Below are 21,057 nucleotides of genomic sequence, written 5' to 3' on the forward strand. Positions count from 1 at the left end.
TCTTATATTTGGGAAATCAATTATATAGGCCCCTATGGGACCTGCTTTTTGGAGAAAATGGATAGAATCACAGTGCCGAGACATAAGATATAAAGCAGAATAAGCAATTTCTTATAACTACCATAAAATAACCTTAAAGAAAGTATGTATTTAAACAATAAAAGCCTTAAATGCTGTAACAAGAGCCATATTTCATGCAAAAAACTCTGTTTAAACATAAGTTAAGGTTGGGCAGAAAAAAGTAAAAAAGTCATATAACAAAAGTGATATTCATTATTTGCATGTTTTAGGTAAAATGATGCATAAAATGACATCTAAGGTGACATCTAAGTATTGACATTAAATTTTCCATTAAATTGTAACTCCTTGTACATGCATGATATGAATGGTATTGAGTGTTCACTGAGGATTTTGAAGATAACTGGTCATTTGAAATAACGTTACATAAAAATTTTGATAAATAAATAGAATGAAAAAGTGTCATGTTGGTGTACTCCTGCAAATAATGATAGTACACAGAGAAATCAATGATCATCCCATGATTTTATGTAATCAGTGTTTTTCAGTGTGCTGGTTTTCAGAATCTTGCTTTTTTAATATCTTCCATTTGAATATAACAAAATGAAAGTATGTCTTACAGATCACTCACTACATGAGCCCTATCAGTTTATTTATTTCTTTTTTGTTGAAACAAAACTCATCAGCTGATAACATAAGGCAAATATTTCTTTTTCAAAATGGAATGGTTCCTAGACAGTCTCAGTAGATATAAGCCAGTTGCACAGTAAAACCCCCCGTGACTAGAGCGTGAGAATACCCTAAACTTCTGTTTGTGGTTGGTGTAGACTTTTTGAATATTGATTACTAAGTGAAATCTGCTCCCAATTTTTCACAAATAACATGTTGTTCCTGCACTCAACAGCTGCTCATGAGGAGCAACAAAAATACTTGTAAGCATATGTAAGATATTATGCATATACTCCTCAGGGAAAATGTGATATTATTTTTTTTTATTCTTTGATGCATTTAATATTATTAATATTATGCATTACTTTCATTAGTTATTCTTTATTTCCATTCTATTCTCAATATTAATGTTTCTTAGAAATACCTGTCACATTGAATACGTGGTTTTAATAATACTTCCTCTTCATATTTCAAATCACTGGTATTCAGAATATATAAATAATGCATAAAATGTTTTTGCACTTTGCCTACCATCCTCTGTAACATCACAGACTTGTTTTTGTGCTCTGTTGCATTTTTTGAAAGTGGAAGAAACTAGAAACGTTAGTGGTTTATGTATATGCCCCATAATCTTTAAAATAGATGGCATTGCCCTTTGATTATACTTCCTTCTTCCTTACTTGATTACACCACAGTATAACTAACCTACTTCCACATCAGGTCATTAAATGATGGACCACCCGCCATTTGTCCATGCAGACAAAAAAGGCAGTTTAAAGAAATGCACTAGAGGGCCTAATCTTATATAATGTTTGCTCTTGAAGCCCATTACTTAAGACGTTTTCACTCCATCTCACACAGCTCTTACATTTTCATGTGAGTGGCTGTAAAGGCTGCCTTGAGTAGGAACAAGGCCGTGTTATGTAATCACGTGCACATTCAAAAGCATCTGAATGGAAGTGAGCACGACAGGAGACAAACATTGCATGTCTTGATCAAGTAGGCAAGCAATTGCAATTCTGAGTACAGTATCATATGTTAAGATGTGTTTGTGGGTTTTCCCTTTATTCGGAGAACTGTAGATACACATGGGGGGCTATTACCCATGAATCTATCTCTCTATAATCCAAAATAAACTCAAAACCAATAGTAAACTCTACAAGAATTTTTGTTGCAAAAATATGAGTTGTGCTTGTTTTCAGAGCTGACTGTTATCAGTATTTCCTTTTCCATTGTGGACAGCACTTCCTCTTTCTGTATAGATATTTAATTTTGCACACAGGACAGAAAGAATTAAGATTACCATCAGATTTCCTATTATACTGGTGATTACTATTACTGTTGCATATGAAAAATCACATCCAGGCAAAATACATTAAGATCAATCACATAAAGAGAAAGGAAATTCATCTCACATGGTCAAACACATTAGCTAGCTTGATAAAGAATATTGTACCTGAATGCATAAACAGCTGGAGAGGCCAATACCTCTTAAGAAGGATATGTACCCCAAAGTTTCCTAAAAAAAAAAACTGTGGCCAAGTTCCCCGTAATGATTTACCCTGCTGTGTATGATAAACCCATGTGAATAAACCCAGAATGTGTGAATCATCAACACTCCACCCCATTGAATTGCCCTCGTGCAATCAGCACATTTTGTCTGAAATGAAGCCATATATGGTATGACATCATTTTGTAAAGGAGAGTACACTGGAAAGCTTTTATGCGGCAAATGTGAATTGCCTTGCTCCTCTTGAATTTTTTTTACAGCTTTGTCTAATGTCATGGACACTTAAAGCTATCTTTTCTCTGAAAAACAAACAAAACATACATATATATGTGTGTGTGTGAATTTATATTCATATATGAATTATGTATATTGTTTATGACAAAAGCAACTACATTAACATTAAGCAACTAAATTAGCTAAACTAAATCTATCAATATTGCAAGTGGTCTGTCTTGCATCCTCTTCTACACACAAGCTCTCTCAGTGGACCTGTGATGTGAAATGGGCTGTGCTGCTTAATAATTTGTAAGACCTGAGAAGGATTGGAGACTGTAACGTTGGTGCATAATAGATGATCCTCATTTCTAAAACAGGCATCTTAACACAGAGACAGACAATCAGTGCCTTATTACCAGACATTTCAAGGCATTTTACCCCTGTTTGCACAACCAGAATTATTATTTTTTTTATCAGAGTGGGAGATAAAGGGATGTGACTAAATGTGCATTCAACAACCATACCCTCTATGCTCCAAAATAATTTCATGAAGCAAATAGAGTGTTCAGACAATAAAATAATTAGGCTGTTGACTACCCCCGGTTGCTCTTGATGTAGACATTGTTTATCTCCCACAGCACAAGGGTGCCTCAACAGTCTTGAGGCATCATTGTCAGACACCAAACAACAATTTAGGAAGTAGAGATCAGTTGGCTCCTAAGTTCTAGTGTCCTTCTTAAAGCATAGACTTCAGATTCTAAGCTTACTTCCTACTAAGGATAGACTTTCATTTGTAAGTCAATTCTCTCTCATGCAAGTGTTTCTCTTTGCCGATGATGACTTTGTTTTTCATTGACTGAAAATGTAAAATCAATCTCTTGACACCTCTCGAACAAAGCGACTGCTCAAACATCTAGTCCACATATAGTTTTCTCCCTACGCATAGGTCCTGACTCTCTCTGGTAAGCTCATATTATGGAAAAGTGATGAATGACACGCTTCAGCTAGCTTTCAGCTTTTGCCAAAACAATGCTGAGAGCTGATGATTCCACCCACATTGGTGCTTAATAAGAACTGCGGCCTCAGTTATTGCTGGATTCACTGGAACTTTTTGGCACAATTAGAACACACAGTTCCATTGAGACTGGAAACCCCACCAATGAGAAATGAGATCTACACTTCACCTTTCTACTTTCTCTGACCTTACTCCAATACCACTGTTAAGATTGTGGAGACTTTCAGAGGTCCAAAAAATACACTACATAAAGCTGTCAAACTGCTGACTGGGTGGATTTAGAAAGGGAATTGCAGCATGCATAAATTTAGATGGGATGTTTATCTTTGTGGGGTTGTGTGAGGCAACAATCAATGGTTACCTCGACTGAGAAGTCAAGAGCACTCCACAATTGTCCAGGTGGACTAGCATCCCGTTTTTTTTTTTTTTTCTTTCTGATGACAAATTACTGCCACTGAACATTTGTCATGGCAACCTGGATTTGACTTTGAGAAAGGGGAAAGGGACTAGGGCAGAGGAGTGAGGAGAATAAATGATCTCATTTAACTCAATAACGCTCATGTTCCTTGTATTCTTGTTAGACAAGAGTCTTCAGCAACGTACCCCTTTTAGCCAGCCTGGTTGGAATGGATGTGTGGGGGTGCTGAATTTATAACCAGGGAGCACAGAAATATTGGTGTGCTTTAATTTGAGTATTTATGTCTGTTCATTCAAGCTAGTAAAGCAGTACTGTGTAAACAAAGTGCTTATCCAATTGTATCTTAAAAAATGTCCCTTCATTTAGAGTCTAAGTCCAATATATCTTATCACTTCCATCTTCAGATGTCTATGACCTGGTGGGGTGCTGCTGTTGCATACTTGAGAAAGGTACACAAAACTTAATTGCTTCAGGGCATATCTGACTGTAGAAATGTGTTTGTCCAACTGATGTAAATCTGTAGGCTTTATAATTTACTCTGGTTAAGCATGTCTTCTAAGTACTGGTACAATAAATACAACTTATTATCTTCTGTAATTGATTTTGGAAACAGATTCCAAGTTAGGAATTATCGTTTTTGATGCTGAACAATTCCATGTTTCACCTAAAGGGGAAAAAATAAATGTAATTCATTTTTGTTGGATTACAGTTAGGATTACAAATGATAGGTATATTTTAATATAATACTAACCATTTCATCCATCACATCACTTACCAGATAATTATAATGAAGCTGAAAATGAGAGTTACAAAGAGGATCCAGACAGTTTTTTTTTTTCCAGTGTCCAGTGCATTAGTCCATTTCCATGATCAATTAGTTGATGTTCAACAGCTTTTTCACCACATTAACTAATATTTTGTTTGTTTTATACTAGGGTCCTGGGACCCCAAAGCATCCATTAAACCCACATAGAGAACCGATCAGGTTATCATACAATAAATTCTAATGCAAATAGTATAATTTTTAAAAGCCAATTGTTAATAAGGTGTATTAAAGAATGTGGTGTCTGCAGGTCATTGAATGTTATATGCTGCAGTTATAGCTAACATATAATTTTATTACACCAGTATTAACATCCAGATAGCATGCTCTCTCACAAGCTTACTTTCACTGTATTTACTCTGTCTTAAAGAAAAAAACTGATAATCACACTATTAAATTTCTCTTTTGTTGACAACACATCTTGCAGTGTATCAATGCACAACCGAAGTGCATTAGTGAGAGGTAGCCCCACTATAGACTACTGAATGACTGCATGACCTGAGTTGAGAAGCATAACCTCCCTGAGCCAAGACCCAATAACATCAAAATCAGCACTAAGCCAAGATGAAATACATAAAAGGTTATCAGATGGCCACGGTCTCCTTTGAGAAGGCCATTTGCTGCCTTTGAGCCCGTCAGGAGAATTGATGGGATGGGTATAAATCTTGTTTTATTACTGGCAGCCATCCCACTGATTAATCCAAATCTGGAAATGGATTCATGGTCTCGCTGACCCACAGACAGAGAGTGCCCTCTCAGAGATGAGTACATCCACAGCGCTAGTATAAAGTAAGCACTCAATGGACGGAAGTCATCTCATTGATAGCAGCCAATGGACTCAAACTCAAACCAATGAATTCCTGGCTGAGCTGACTTTTAATATGACCTCTACACACCATTCAGGCAACATTAGGTGTGTTAACAACAATGCAGTTTGAGAATATATCTTTATAAAAATATGGCTACAATCTTTAAATACCATATGCAAAGAACATAGTCATTTACATTGCAGGGACCAATCTGTCAGAACCTAAATATTTTGGATCTGTTTAGGTTCATTTTAGTTCTGTTAGCACCTTAGAACAACTTTTACTTAGTGGGTGAGTGAAGCATTTAACTTGGCTGAGCAGCTGCCCACCTATTGTCTAAGCTATTGATAGCTATTGGTTAGTAACTATAAATCTGAGTTATAAAAGAAAATTCTCTTGCAAAGGTTCAGCCATGTAAATAATGTCTAATGTTGTTTGGGGGGAGGGGCAATCAAGGGTATGTCCATATGGTCATTGTTACAGCCATCATGATTAGTTTGAAATGCCAAGGTCCTGTTCTTATAAAATAAAACCTTGCTGTATTAGTTTCACATGTGAGGTGCAGCTGGAGTGTCTGTATAGAAAATAAAGACTACCATCACAAAATTAACTAAAAATATTAGCACTGTGCTCGTATATACCCTTGACTATACTATTGAGTACAAGAAGTACAGTTGTAGATCTAGGGCACTTACCGCCTAAAGCTTGCTTCATCACAAAATCCATGGTGCTCTCGGTGTTCCTAGTCGTCTATAAGCTGAAGAGAAATGTGCACACAGCCACTCTTCTTTCCAAAACAAACCCTTTTGTCTTTTTCCTGTCTCCTGTGTGCTTTCTTCTTCCTTTACAGTGTATTCACACCTACGAGGGAAAAAGTAAAAACAAGAACAGGAAGGAAGATGAAATTCTTTCTCTCAGAGCAGAAATACACACAGACACACACACACACGCATGCACACAGGCCCCTCTGTATACCCAGAGCTGTCTATTGGAGATTGGGCCATGTATCCCATCAGTGAATGGGACTGATGATCACCAGAGTCAGTCTGTGTCATTACCTCATCACTGAGATGGATTATGTCAGGGTCTCTGGCCAAAGCCCTGTCGACCCCACAATTTTTAAAACAGCGCTGTCTATTTGCAGCAGCCATGATGCTCTGTCTGTCTCAGAGGAAGACTGTGCGATTGGAGAGCACCAAGACGCCTCTTATAATTCATCTTTCTCCTCAGAAACATCATCCCTCATTAAAGCAGCTCCAAAGAGCACAAAAATTGAAACAAAAAAAATCTTGATGCACTCTTATAAGAGACAGATGAAAAGTGAAAAGGGACTTGAAACTGCCCTGCAGGAGGGCCCACCTAGATGGGTGGAAGAGAAAGAGTAAGAGCACTTACAGCAATACGCTGTTTCTGTCTTTATTTATAGATCACTGGCTAAATGGCCCAGCACTTCTGACTGGGGGTTGCATGGCTGTGGCAATCAGCTGAATTACTAGGATGCAAGGCATTGCTAGCCCTTTGGTTCATATCCCCCATACCCTTTTTCCAACTGTGAAGCACATTTGCGAGGGGGCATGAATGTTTGTATGCAAGCTAATACTGAGTGCTGCTGCTAGGTCCTTGCCTATAGTGCAGCCAGTGTAAGCAATTATTTATTTTAGAGAGACTACACATTTGTGTCTCTAATAATACATGGTCCACTTTCACAAACTGGTACATGTATCCCATAGCACTGAATTATAAAAAGTATGCATTTTCTGTCTTTTTTGCAAATTCTTGTACTACATTGAAGAAAATCAACTTGTTGGTGGATCCTTAAAAAACGACCACTATGTTTGCTGACCTTCACAATTAGAGTGAATTATACTGATCGAAAGGACAACAACCCAAGAGTTAGGGCTTTAAAGATCTTAAATTTTACTGCTCATAAAAAGGGATCATACAGGGAATTACTCAGATGAATAGTGGAGCATTAACTTGGCTTCTTTGAATACTGGAAAACACTGGACTGTGAAGATAGCATTTATGTCCTTTAGTCCACTTGTGTGCAGGAAAGTGCAGGCTTTGGTCTTTAGCTTTGTGCTGCCATTACCAACATGACCTAAGTCAGTTTTAAGACCAGAGACTTCTGGTTTATTACACCCTGGTGTCTGAAACATCAATTCAAATTACAAACGTCTCCGCACACCACTCTTTGATGGTGTGAGCTAATGCAGTCTTAATTCTTGCTGTTACTGACTACATAGCATGGATGACTGAACAATGGCAGCCCTTCCAGATAATGTGTCAATTTTACAATCACCAGCCTTCTACACCACCCAGGAGATACTGAGGGTTAGACAGACCTGATCTGAGACTGCTCCAGACAGGAAGACACTGTCTTGAAGTGCAAGCAGGAGTTATAGCACTTTACAGTTGAATCAAATTGATGCAATTCTTTTATCGGCATAGTATAGACCTTTTATTTCTATACAAGGCATATAATGAATAATTTACTCTGAATATACGATACAGAATCAATGCAAAATTAAGCCTTTGTAGCAGTGATGGTAGATTCACAGAGTAATAACAGGTGATGAAATTGTGAAAATGTGAAATATATCTATATCTGTAACTGTATACCTATATATAACGACGATCACTGCACCTACAGAGACACCATGCGAGACGCTTTGATTAATTAATTCCGTTTTCACACTGTACATGTTTCCGTGTTTATAACAATCAAAGCTGCTTACTAAAATATGGTACCACATGGATACAGTGCACAATAAGCAGAGAATACTGAACTTCATTACACTGTATGAGCTTTATAGTGCGGGTGGATAAAGTACGCTACACACCCAAATTAAATGCACCATTTTCCTTGCGTAGGGCTCATTCCACTTCACTGGATACATTTAAAACCCTCTTACGGAGTATCTATTATGAATGCCAAAATATGAAACCCACAGAAAAAGTTTAACTTTATAAATTCGTCTATTTGCCCGTGTGATTCGTGTGTATTTATTGAAAAGACGCCAACCCCCAGGCCGAAATTAACTCCAACGTCCTCGTCATGTATATGATGAATGCGCAACTTACCAGTATCTACAGTAAGAAAACTCCGTTTGAAGACGTTTTGCCAGTATTACAACAAACTCCACTGATGAAAAAGGCAAGGAAGTGGAAAAGGGGCATAAGACCAAGTAGCCTACTAAATGACATACTCACCAGAAGGTGAAAATAATGTATGTCACTATCAGACTGTTGTCCAGCTACAACAAGATTTTTTTAAAAATATGTTTCAGGCAACGTTATTGTGATTTAATTCACTCCCTGTTCACGTCGCATCAAACTCCGAGCTCTCCCGATTTCTCAGAACGGACCTCTTTTCTCTGGCTCAGGGGTCGTCCGTTATAGCCGACGTCCGTATGGGGAAAATGTCACCAATGGTGTCTTTAAGGATGCCATTTAGAGACACGTATCTTGTGATTATTCTGATTTTTCGAAAGTAGAATTTATTTCTCAAGTTTAATTCCGAATTGCCAATGGATGCTTTATATGATTTCAATCTATCAAAACATAAGAAGTGAAGTATGAGGGGGCTCGATTTATAAGAATGCACGAATGCTTTCGAGTTCACGTCAGGCTTTTTACAAACAAGCGGCGATTTATCAGCAATGTAAGAGAAACCGATTTTTTTCTTGGCAGCTGGAGTTGGGGCGCTCTCCGTCGTGGACCGCTCTGACAGGACAAAGAGCACGGTTAACTTGTGTAGTTCAGAACCTTGGCTAGCTCCCACATCTTATCTGGCACCTTTCAACAGCTCATTGGCGATTCGAAGAATTCAGACCTTGCAAATGTTAATCCACTTGCATCAAAACGTGATCTAAAAACACTTTGGATGAGAATATGACCATTGGAATTGAAACTAGACAACGTGTAGGCTAGATCTTTCTGTTAAGTAATGGCGACTCGAGAATAAACAGAAAAAATAAAGCCCCGTAATGACTACGCTTAACTCAGCTCCGTAGGCGCACAGCAAGACCAAAAACAGGCACTTGAATAACAAGGAAGCAAAAGACGTCCTGTCCCGACAGCAGGAACACTTTCTCACACGGAGACGGAGACCAGGAACGGCTTATTTTCACAAAACCGAACCAAGAGCTGTTCTTGCAGCACCGCGCACATTAACGAAACTGTTGCTGATCAGAACACAAGTAACGTTTTACCAACATGCTTATGAATCGAACCTTGTAAACAAGAATTTAAAGGAATCAATCTCCTTTCAGTAGAGCAGCTTGCAATTACAATTCCTTTTAAGAGGGACGTGTCCGCTTTTGTCCCAGTCGCAAGTCTGGTCACCATCCAATCATTAATGTTTGCAGACCTATGCACTTTTGAATAGTCAGTGAAAAGGATCGGGAATATCAGAAAAAAATATCTGATTTCTGCATTTTCCCACAACAGGACAACCTAACCATAAAATGCACAAATTCGCCGAATACTGACCTCTCCTTCAGTTGTTTTTTTCCAGCCTTCTATACCTCTCAGCGTGTATCCAATGCTTCAAGTTATAACTTCAGATTACAACCGCCTCTTGGCAAAACCATCGACATCCACGAGGCCCCCCGCCCTTCCCTCTCTCTCTCTCTCTCTCTCTCTCTCTCTCTCTCTCTCGCTCTAACCTTCAAATGTCACCTTTCTAGCCTCTCCCCCTCTCTCAAACACACACGGGCGCGCAGACACACACACACGTTTTATACGCGTTAACAGTGCAATAGTGTGCTACGACTGATTTTTACCGTCTTTGGAAGTCTTTTTGTGGGGAGTACTATTGTAGCACTCACGAGCTTTCCGAACGATACACTTGCTCATATTTGATTTCTTTAGCTGAGTCTGGGGTCCACTATTAATTACGCCTCGCTACTTCCCATGCCAGCTCTGGTTTCAGTGAGAGGAGTTCATAAATTACTCATACTGGCAGTGGCACCAATAAAATAAGTGAAGATTTGACTTGCGTTGTCCTATTCTTCGCTAGCTCTTTCTGACGCTTTCAAATGCCTTTGTAGATACGCGTTTCAACTCGCTATTCAATACGGAATTTGTGATTCTAACAACTTCTCGTTCATTCTTTGAATAAGCATATGCTATATTGTAATCACTGTACTGTTAAAACGTCTTGATGATTCTATCAAAGCACCCGCATGCGCTTTACTCCAGCGACAACACAAAATATAATTTACTTCACCACGTTCATGTATGTAAATTATAAATATTAATGAGCGTTTTGCAGTAAACACAGGGAACATAATCTTAAAGCAAACTATATATAATTGATTCAGGCTGTAGTTTCCAAGGATTCCATGCACTAATTCACACGTAAGCCCTGTGTCTATTCATGCATGCAATAACATGCAACATAAATAAACGATTACGTTTCAGCATGATTTTAAAGAAGAATCTGTCAAAGCTTTAGTCAGGATTCCTGTAAAATGTTACTCACATCAGTCGATGTAGGGAGGCAATTATACTCTAACTGTGTAAGAGAAAATGCAAAATAAGTCACGCGGGCAACAAATCTGAATACTGGATACTTTTTCTGAGCTGTGTCCGATTTGGAAATTTCAAAAGACAATAATTTCCAATGGGTATCGCAATCACAGCTCTGTAGAATTGTGCTCCGTGAGTATTTCACTCGGTGACTTCAAATGTCTCCATGACATATCCTTATCAAGGTAGTGTACGTTGGGATATTTGTATACTGTAAGCCTATAATAGACATCCTCTTGAATGCACCCAAACCAGTATTTCATACTGCATCCTTGATAATAACAGAGGCCATTATTTTCATTATTCTGTTGTGTGCGTGTTTTTAAAATAATTCTACTCAATATTGAAACAGTGTGTTCAAATATTTCCTTGAAACGGAGCAATATTAATGAGATCATCAGTAGGCTATATTTGATCATTATTAGAATAATATTCTTAGTGCTCATTGTCGACTTCAATGTTACTAACAAGAGCTCTTCAAAATCAATTCACTATTAACAAGCTTATAATACATAACCCAGCAATTTCATATCACACCATTTATTCACTCTGCTCTGTGACCTTCTTAATTTTGTTTTAGATATTTAGGGAAACTGTAACCTTTTTAGACACCACTTTCCTTTTACTTAAACTGGAAATAAAAGTACTTTAATTTTAGCTGGCAATAAATAATCTCTATGTCATCATTGTAATGTTTTGCTGCATATGCACAGCATTTGACAGCGGCACTAGTATGTGTTGACATTAATTAAAGCAGATTCTGACAACTCCACAGTTTAGGTGATTTTATGATATCCTCTCAAACCAAAGAGAGGACTGATCTCATAAGATCCCTTTAACCACTCACACACACAGGCAATGGGATCTGGATATATTCAGGGCATCCCCAAAGGCCAAATACATTACATATAAGCTATCTGAACAGACATAAATGACACACAGGCTTAGTTTTACAAGGTATGATGAAAAAGAGTCAACTTTGTGAGCCAAAGAACCCTGGGTTATATCATCCAATACTTTTGCTGTTTGGTTGTGTGGTTGGTGCCCATGGCTGTATAAAGAGGAAATATGCTGGCACAGAGGCCAATTGTGAGTTCCTGGCAAGATTTATATTGGAGAGCAAATATGCAACCTGCTCATTTTGTAATCTTACAATGTTAGTCACACAGCTACTGCTAAAAGATATTTTTAATGAAGACAGGGAGTATTCTTCTATAAGGTTTTCACAAATGGACCACTTCGTCAAGTGAATGAATGGAAGCTGTTTCTGCTCTATGAAGCACTGAGGTTTTTTTTTGATGTTACTGAGGTAATAGTTGAGATGTCTCAAGTCAATGTAACACATCTGCATTAATGTAGGTGTCTGATAATCCAAGAAATACATCTCCATTACACTTCAGTTTCCTATCTGAAGCCTTGATTTCAAGGTCCTCAACAACAGCAGATTGATAAAAATGTCTTACATACTGAAATAATTAAGTACTTCATTTTCAAAACTGTGCCAGTTGTGTATGCATGCTGTTTCCTTATTTTGCTTCTGACTGAAATCAAAGGATTAGCATAAAATTGTACAAAAATTGAAGAACAATCTCCTAAAATGTCTAATTCAGTTAGTATCATCAATAGTTTGTTGGCAACATCTTTTGCCAGCCAATAACAGTGTTATACTGACATATCTTTACATGATTGTCATTTGACAGATGCTCTTATCCAGAGCAACTTACATTTTTATCCATTTACACAGCTGGGTATATATTAATCCAACTGTGGGTTAAGAACTTTGCCCAAGGTTACAACAGCAGTGCCCCAGTGGGAAATCGAACCAGCAACATTTCGGTTACTGGCCCTGCTCCTTACCACTACACCACACCGCTGGCCTTAATCTTACTCATATATATTCTGCCAGATCCAATGTCGGCAGAGTAATTGAGGAATGTTACAGCATGGGTTCAATGGGAGGGAGCACAGCAGCAAATAGTATTCCTTTGAAGTGACCCTGAATCAGAGCGGCTTATATTTAGCCATTTATTTTGAATAGAAACAAAATCAGGAAAATCACATTGTGAGTATCCAATCACATGAGACAACTGTAAATGGATATTTCATCGTCCCTCTTAGAACACAATGAGTGATACCGTATTTAAAAAGATACAGATACACAAAAGCGACACACAGAGGGCAAATGTATTTTCTCGCCCCCCATGAAGGTTATCACGCTGCAGTCGTCGGCTCTGTTTTGAGTGCACAGTCTACGCGGCTCGACTCAATGGAGCGCGCCCGCTGTGCCGTGACACGGAACCTGTCAGCTCATCATTGCCCCATGTTAATGTCCTTCAGTGACCTTGGAGCCGAGCACCCTGCCTTACCTATTGTGTGTGACCTGATAGCTGCTCCTGCTGCAGCTGCCAGCTCCAGCACACTCAAACAGCAGCAGCCCCCCGCCCCCCCCCCCCTCCACTTCCCTGCTACCCCTGGAAAGCATGAGCATTGCTGCAGAGGGCATTTATTATTCTATATCATACCTCGGCAAGCTAACAGTTCTGTCTGCCTGAGCTCCTTTGGGTTTTAGGCCACTGCAGTGCATAAGGGGATTCAGAGTGATTCTCGAGGACACAGCCCATTGAAAATGCAACAATAAAAATGCAAATGACAGTGTTTGTGCTGTTTCATCTGATACAATTAAATATATGTTTTAAGGCTGTAAAATTGACTGCTTAAATGCTGTTCCGTTACAATGTGGGAACCGTTATTAAGTATTCAGCACGATTCTCTCACACTGAAGTATATTTCCAAATTTTCTTTGATGTTCTTCCACTTTGAAAAAATGAGGACAGAAAGACTGATACCATTCAGGGGTAGATTGAATCCATTTGGTTATATATCTCAAGTAAAATGGAACCCTTTTCTTATTCCTCCAAATACAATAAGAGGATTTTCAACAAATGACTTACATAATATCCCTTTCCATGGCCACCTACTGGAAAGCTCCAGGGCATCCCATTGTTACACTGGGAAATCACTGATGTGAACTGGGAAGTGTGCTTATCTGAATGGGACAGATGCAGCCCCATTAATTGAAGATTTTTTTTGCTTCCTGCATTAAGTAAATAGGTACAAATTCAAACACTGAGACTGACATGTCAGGAAACCATCACATGTAGGTTACATGTGGAGAAAATTACAGTCTTAAAATTATTTCAGTACAAAGCACTGTACCTGAGTCATAATGTCATGCTGTAATTACAATTACTTACAATTAATTACAGAATTATAGCCTTAAATTAGTACAGTTGTTAACCAATCAACAATCAAGTTTATGAACATAAAATGATCAAATAATATATATATATATATATATATATATATATATATATATATATATATATATATATATAATATGGCACACACCAAAATTAAAATACACTTACTTCCACTCCTCAGTATATAATCAGAAAAATGACTGCTAGGCCTTTTTTAAAATCGCATGTAACATCTTTGTTTCTTTGTTTGAAGGAGACTCAGAGCAGGCAATTCTGACAAGTGTAACAGGTAAGCATTTCTGTCAGGTTGCTCCCTTCACCTCCTTTAGTGATGAACCAAAAAGCAATAAAATGCTTAGCACAGCAAGAGTGCTGTAAGGGCATAGTTTTACTTTTTATTCATGAACCTGAATGCCTCTTCATTAGATCCTACACTATATACCTTATTTTATCAAAGGAATCAAAGTTAGCATGGCTCCTATGGAAAGCTGAAAAAAGCAAAAAAAAAAAAAAGTCTCTGCTGACATTTTATCCCATATCCCAGATTTATCCCAGATGCATTTATTAGTGATTAGTTGCAAAGCAATTAGAGACTGTTCAGGTAATAGGCAAATACACAGAAAAATATCACTGGCATAGCTTCAACAGCACACTCCACATGCTCACAAGAGGAAATGATAAGTTTGCAAGTGCCTGGCTGAAAGCTGATAGGAGGATCCTTGTGCTGCTAGGACAGGCTCTTAAGAGTGATAAGTGTGGTCAGCCTCTGCATTGGTGACCTCTATGGAAAACTACCCTTTTCATCCACAGCTTAATGGTTTGGCCAAGTGGGGCCTGGAGGTGGAGAAATCAATGACCGCAGATAGATGTCTGACTTAATGTTCCTCATAGCTGCCCGGCGGTATTGAGCCCGATCACACAACACCGGAGCATATCATCGAAAACACACCCTTTGGTCCGGTGGAGTCTGCTTCCCCATCTGTGAAACAGGCCTTTGTGGGTGGAAAAACGTAGAGCAGAGGACGGGAGCGTGGCATTTTAGTCTGTCTGCCCTCCTCTTTTCCTGGATGGAGTTTATTAAAAAAGGCCTAGGCCCACTGTAAAAATGTAGCTTTAGAGGAATGGATGATGGGAGATAAATCTTTAATAAATAAAATATTACCTCTAATATAAAACAGCACATTCACATTCCATCCTTCTGCCAGCAATTACTTTGTCTTGGACTTAATGTTTTATTTAGTTTATATGTGACAGTTATGGCAGAATTTGTTTTGTGTTGTCTCTATAGAGTATGTCTCTCTATGTCTCCTCCATCTTCCATCACTGAAGACTCATTGAAAGGACACAAATTGCTATGGCCACCTACACAACATGCTCAAAATGTACTCTAATCCCTACAAATCTTGACACTGGTATAAACAAAACAAAATCATTTTTCACTTTTTGTTGACAAAACTGAAAATGGAATTTCCATATGAAAAAAATATGACTGCAACACATGGGGTAACACCTTTCAATACCTTTTGAATAAGATCTGAGAGCAGAATGCAGAGAGGGAAGAAAAGCTTCTGTTGGCAAGAGGGTGCTTAAGTCACCATGATTTCCCCCCTTATGTGAGAATGTCTCATTCAAAAAGGGATTAGTAAGAATATTTGGTGTTCTAAAACCTGTTAAAAATGGTGAAGGGTATTAATACATCATGCAAAGCCTGCTCTGAAAGAGGAATGTTAAACCCATATTACACCACTCTGTTGACTGCTGCTGATTTTTTTTAGAAGTTTTCAGCACATGAATTTCCAGCCTTTGTCATCTTGGAATTGAGACAGATAAGTCATTCACTCATGAAAATAATGTTTATAGTGACCTCTACAGGAACTTTCAATGCATGAGAGTAAATAAATACCATAAATAACAGAAGTTTATTATTTGTGCAGTCAATTTTACTGGCCTCCTCTATGGCTTTTTGCCTGTTAGTATTTTGTTGGGAAAGCAGTTTTGCACATATAAGATGAACAATTAGCATACCAGTCCCACCCCCTGCTGTGGATTAGAGGGTTGCCCCTGGAGGCCTACAGTCATTTAAACGAGAGGGAGAACAAAATGATGGAATGTGCCCTTACACCCCCACATCTACAGCCCTGCAAGGACAGCATAGGGAATTAATGTAGACTTCTGATGGAAATGCTGTTTTAAGATGACAGGTCTGGTGCATATTCCTGTGTCCACACCTTCTCATTTATTGCGCACATTTTATGGGGATGGGGGCATGCTGTCTCGTGTGATGCCATAACAGTTGTCATCAGCACACCAGCAGCAAGTGATACAGATCACACAGCAAAAGACCCAGTGATCAGAAAAATCCGGTACCATAACCTGAAGTATTTTCCAGGATAACACTGGGAAAAGTGAAAGGATGAGTCATATTTCCACAACTGCTGTGTAAATAATGGAGACAGCTATCCCCCTTTTACCACCTCACTGCTAATGGAGGTGTTATTGTCTCAACTCTCTGCAAGACATGCCTACTTCATCAACACTTTGTGCAAGTTTACAAATAAATAACAATGGTGAGCGGAGAGGCCATTGCAATCAGGGACGGCATCACCCTCGAGAGGAAATGAGATGAAAGTTGACATTTACTATGACTGAAGTTCTGAGATTATGGAAAATATGATCCCTAGGCAAATTCAGAGACTCTTTTCTTTGTGTATATATACATATATATAATTTGTCATTTCATATTTTGCCCAACTTCAGAAAAAAAGCTATTGGTTCAAGGCAAAACATATTAACATTACATTTATCCCCTTTCTGGAACCACGCCAAACTGTGCAGTGCAGCACAAAATGTTAACACTGTCAAAAAAATTACACATAGAAAAATAAACAGCCTCAAACAGAGTCTACATAAAATGCAACTTCTGCTGCACCCACAGCATTGCTTTTATGAAGTACCTATTTTCTCCTACCAAACATTTCTTTTAGATGAATTCTACAAAACTGACATTTTCACAGTCAACCTACTAACTAAGCCTTCAAGAAAAATGCCTGATACAAACATTGCCAATTACTCTGGTGCCATTTAATAGGTAACCTTCACGATCTGGGTGCCTATGGCGCATCTACACATTGAAATCGCTTAAATATGCTCTGTGACATTTAATTCCACATTTTTTTATTTTATTTTTCCATTGTTTCTGTCAAGATCTTAGCTACAGCAAAGCTTTATATGTGGTGGCATATTTTGACTGCAAGGACTATAACGGGCAGTATTTTTGTCAGACTCTTAGGTGGAGTTCTTCAACTAAAGGAAAATCTGGGGTAGACAGCTACTCAGGTACTCACTTATTCCGGCAGAAAACGTTTTGTAAAACGTATAGCATGGGCACATGCAAGCCATCTACAGAATCCTATTTACAGAAGGTGACTTTGAGGCAGCCTTACCTAAGAAGGAAATGAGAATGGAATGAGAATATTTTTTTCTCTTTTGTCTCACTTTTACCTACTGTTGCTACTTGTACCATGCTCTCACACTGATACAAGGCCAGATAGACTGCATGGGTGCATGTGAGTGTTAGATCCCTGGACCAAATGAAGTGTGATTCCTGACTGGCAGGGTGATTGAGAGGGTGGAAAATACTATCATGAAGCAATTGCACAGAGACAAGGCAGAGAATGAGTGGCAGGCTCAACTCACAGCTAACTCTGTTTCACTAATGAAATAATCTTTCATTTATGGTCCTGGATCATGATCTTTTTTGTCTCGGTATTCAGTAAGATAACATTAGTACAGCTTACTCTGTGATAGCCAGAAGTCTTTACTTACCCGATCTGATTATCTGACTGGCCTTAGAAAAAAAAGAAAAAGTTTATAAAAGAGTTTTTTTGGTAAAAACAAAATAATTGAAAATATAACTAAATATATAATAAACGGTTAAATAATTCTGATACTAATATTAATAATAGAGCTTCTATTACTAATAATTACTAAAATTATCACACTAAAGTAAAACAAAACTAAACAAATAAATTAACTATTCACCAAATAGTTTTTTATTGATATCAGTTTTGTGGGACTAGACTTTTTTATAACTTATTTATTTGTACTGCTACTATTTTGGAGCTCATGCAACTGTAAATGCTTTTAATGCCAAATTGTACATATCGTAGGTAATCAACAATATTTTTCACTTGAAAAATGGATGGCTACTTCATAAATTTTCCATGTGCCCCATAGATACTGTACAAAGTCCAGGACATTAATACTGCAATTAGAACTGGCAATATGTAACTGCATTAACACATCATTGTGTTCCATCAGAGATGGTTTTATGAATATGCACACTAGGTTTCCACTTAGGGCCTTGCCTTTGGGAAATCCCCCAGCATTATCCTCATTTATAAATGGAAGCATTTTACACAGTTGTGTCCTGATTGGTCAAAAGCACAGCCTGCCTTGCATGGGACTCTTTTCTTAGTAATGATCAATTATTTAATTGTCATCATGAATTTGTCATGGCTGTTTTTCAATTGGGCCACATAAGTGCCTTTCAGTGAAAATTATGAAAAAGTAGAGCTTGCTATAATCCTCAGAATGACCAATTATCAAAACAGAGCAGCATTTCATATGCACTGGAACAAGAGATGTGTGACAATTACTTACAAAATTTGATTTGTGAATTACTGATTTTTTTTAAGTAGGCTACATTGTTTACTGAAGACAATTTCAGTGCAGCGATCAAGCTCAGGATCATGTGACATGGTAAAATGGTTATAAGGACTCGAAGAGAAAATGAAAACACCTTGTTAAATATATCATTTTTTTACTTTGTCATAATTGTCACAACTAAAACTCTAATTTCTTTTGTTATTGTATTTATCAATATACCTGTGGACAACCTCCTTTTTAGGTATATTTTTAGGAAAAAGAGCACTCATCTATACAAGCCCTTTGAACATATTGTTCTAGATCAATGACTCAGCATCTCAGCAAACTGTAGAAAATGGGCGCCATACCTGAACAATAACTATGAATTAAACTGCATACCATGAGTGATAAATTCAGTATTGTATTGCAACTGTCTATCACTTGTCATAGATTAACACCCCCAGCTCCATGAAACAGACATAACAATGACTAAAGCCACTTACCTACCGTCATGTATTTCCAATTAATGCAAGAACCAGTCTGGGCGATAAACAGAAATTATGACTAGATTACTCTCTTTTAGCAGAGGCACCAAGACACTTATATGCAATGAACATATTATGGCAAGGTGTCAGGAGAGTTAATACACTTACAGAGTGTTCTGCATTAATGCAGGGTTTGCATAATTTAGAATTCCAATCAATTCCAAAAACTGTGAGATATAATGATATTTCTGCAATCAGTATGCATGCTATATAACAGCAGCCTGTTTCACACTTTCACTGTTATCTCAACTCTAACACCGAGAGGACAGCACTCTGTATTATTCATCACATCTCTTGATTATCCCAGTAGCACCAGAGAGATTTTTTTTTTGCTCTGATGTTATTGGAACCTCGGACACTGCCAAATAGACAGAACACGAGAAATCCAACAACAAAAGAAGAGGAGAAGATGTGAAAACCATGCAGAGAGAGGAGAGGCTTGGGTGAATGTTCAGAAGAGTGTGTGCGTGTGTGCGTGCGCGTGCATGTGCATGTGGTGGGGGGTATATAACTGAGAGATCATAGAGATGGGGTGAGGGGATGATAGAAAGGCCTATCAGGCAACAATCAATACAATATTTCCTTTTCATAAAGAGTCTGACAAAAACACAAGGTGCCTAATGTGTTATTACAAAAATAAATAATAAAATAAAAACTCTCTCTGCTCTCTGCCCCTATTACAGTGCAAGCAGATCATAGCAAAGGCACCAGCCAGAGGGAATAGAGTTCAGCCAATCTATAATGAGAAAAAAAGGAAAGCAATGAAATAAAATGGGTTGCGAAATTCAACCAAAATTATGGAGAGACCAAGCATAGCAAAATGTGAAGAGACTACAATCTGTGGGTTTTTCAGTGCTAACAATACAATATTCGTACAACATACAATATGCATGAGAACCATGCACATTAAACTTGACCAGACTACAATAGCCAAGTTGATGACACAAAAACATTTATTTCATAATGCTTGTTTCCATCTAATTTGAAATAAATTGCAATGTTAATGCAAAAAGAAACTATTTCACTAATGAATACACATACTAATACTAACATCTTTTGTAAGTTCTCTTGTCTGCAGCTCTAGGCAGTGCAATATGTTGTGTGATCCTGTTCACAACGGGAGATGTCCACTACCACAGAGTAAAGCATGGAGCAAGACATGGAGGCAGGAGATGCTTCAATAAATGTGTGCGTATCTATTTTAGACTTCTACAACCAGCTGAAGTTAACATTACATACATCTGAACAAAATAAATTGCATTGATCTAAAAGCCATGAAAAACATAAATCAGATCAGACACCTTTGTGGTCCATAATATTAATCCTGGGGTTAAACACAGGCCAACCCCATGGCATGCAGTTGTACACTAAATCAATATCTACCCTGAATACAAATGTCAATTAACAATCACTGGATAAGCAAATCCAGTTTACAACAAATTCAGAGACAGTACCTCTGCCTTAAACTCTGTTAACTGTTATGACTATGCCAGAAATTTACTGCAAGATTTTAAAACAATTTTGCCGCAATTCACTCATTTCCAAGATCATAGTGAAATCTTTACTTTGCAAGTGACGATTGGGTGCCTTTA

The 21,057-nt window shown here is 37.9% G+C and overlaps 1 protein-coding gene across 2 annotated transcripts in view; it reads right to left on the bottom strand.

Annotated features, from left to right (window-relative positions):
• cplx2 (complexin 2) overlaps positions 1 to 21,057 on the bottom strand; it is a 42,130-nt gene that overhangs the window by 12,796 nt on the left and 8,277 nt on the right. The window contains exons 1-2 of one of the 2 annotated variants that reach the window (XM_036548685.1): positions 9,973 to 10,096; positions 6,174 to 6,339 (exon numbers count right to left, since the gene is read on the bottom strand). In XM_036548685.1, the coding sequence (XP_036404578.1) occupies positions 6,174 to 6,204 (31 nt within the window). In that variant the 5' untranslated portion in view covers positions 6,205 to 6,339; positions 9,973 to 10,096. Of the gene's footprint in view, positions 1 to 6,173; positions 6,340 to 9,972; positions 10,097 to 21,057 lie in introns of those variants that run through there. The other variant, XM_036548684.1, reaches the window with a different exon arrangement.

Source organism: Megalops cyprinoides, chromosome 16 (genome assembly GCF_013368585.1).
Source record: "Megalops cyprinoides isolate fMegCyp1 chromosome 16, fMegCyp1.pri, whole genome shotgun sequence".
Taxonomy (NCBI): domain Eukaryota; kingdom Metazoa; phylum Chordata; class Actinopteri; order Elopiformes; family Megalopidae; genus Megalops; species Megalops cyprinoides.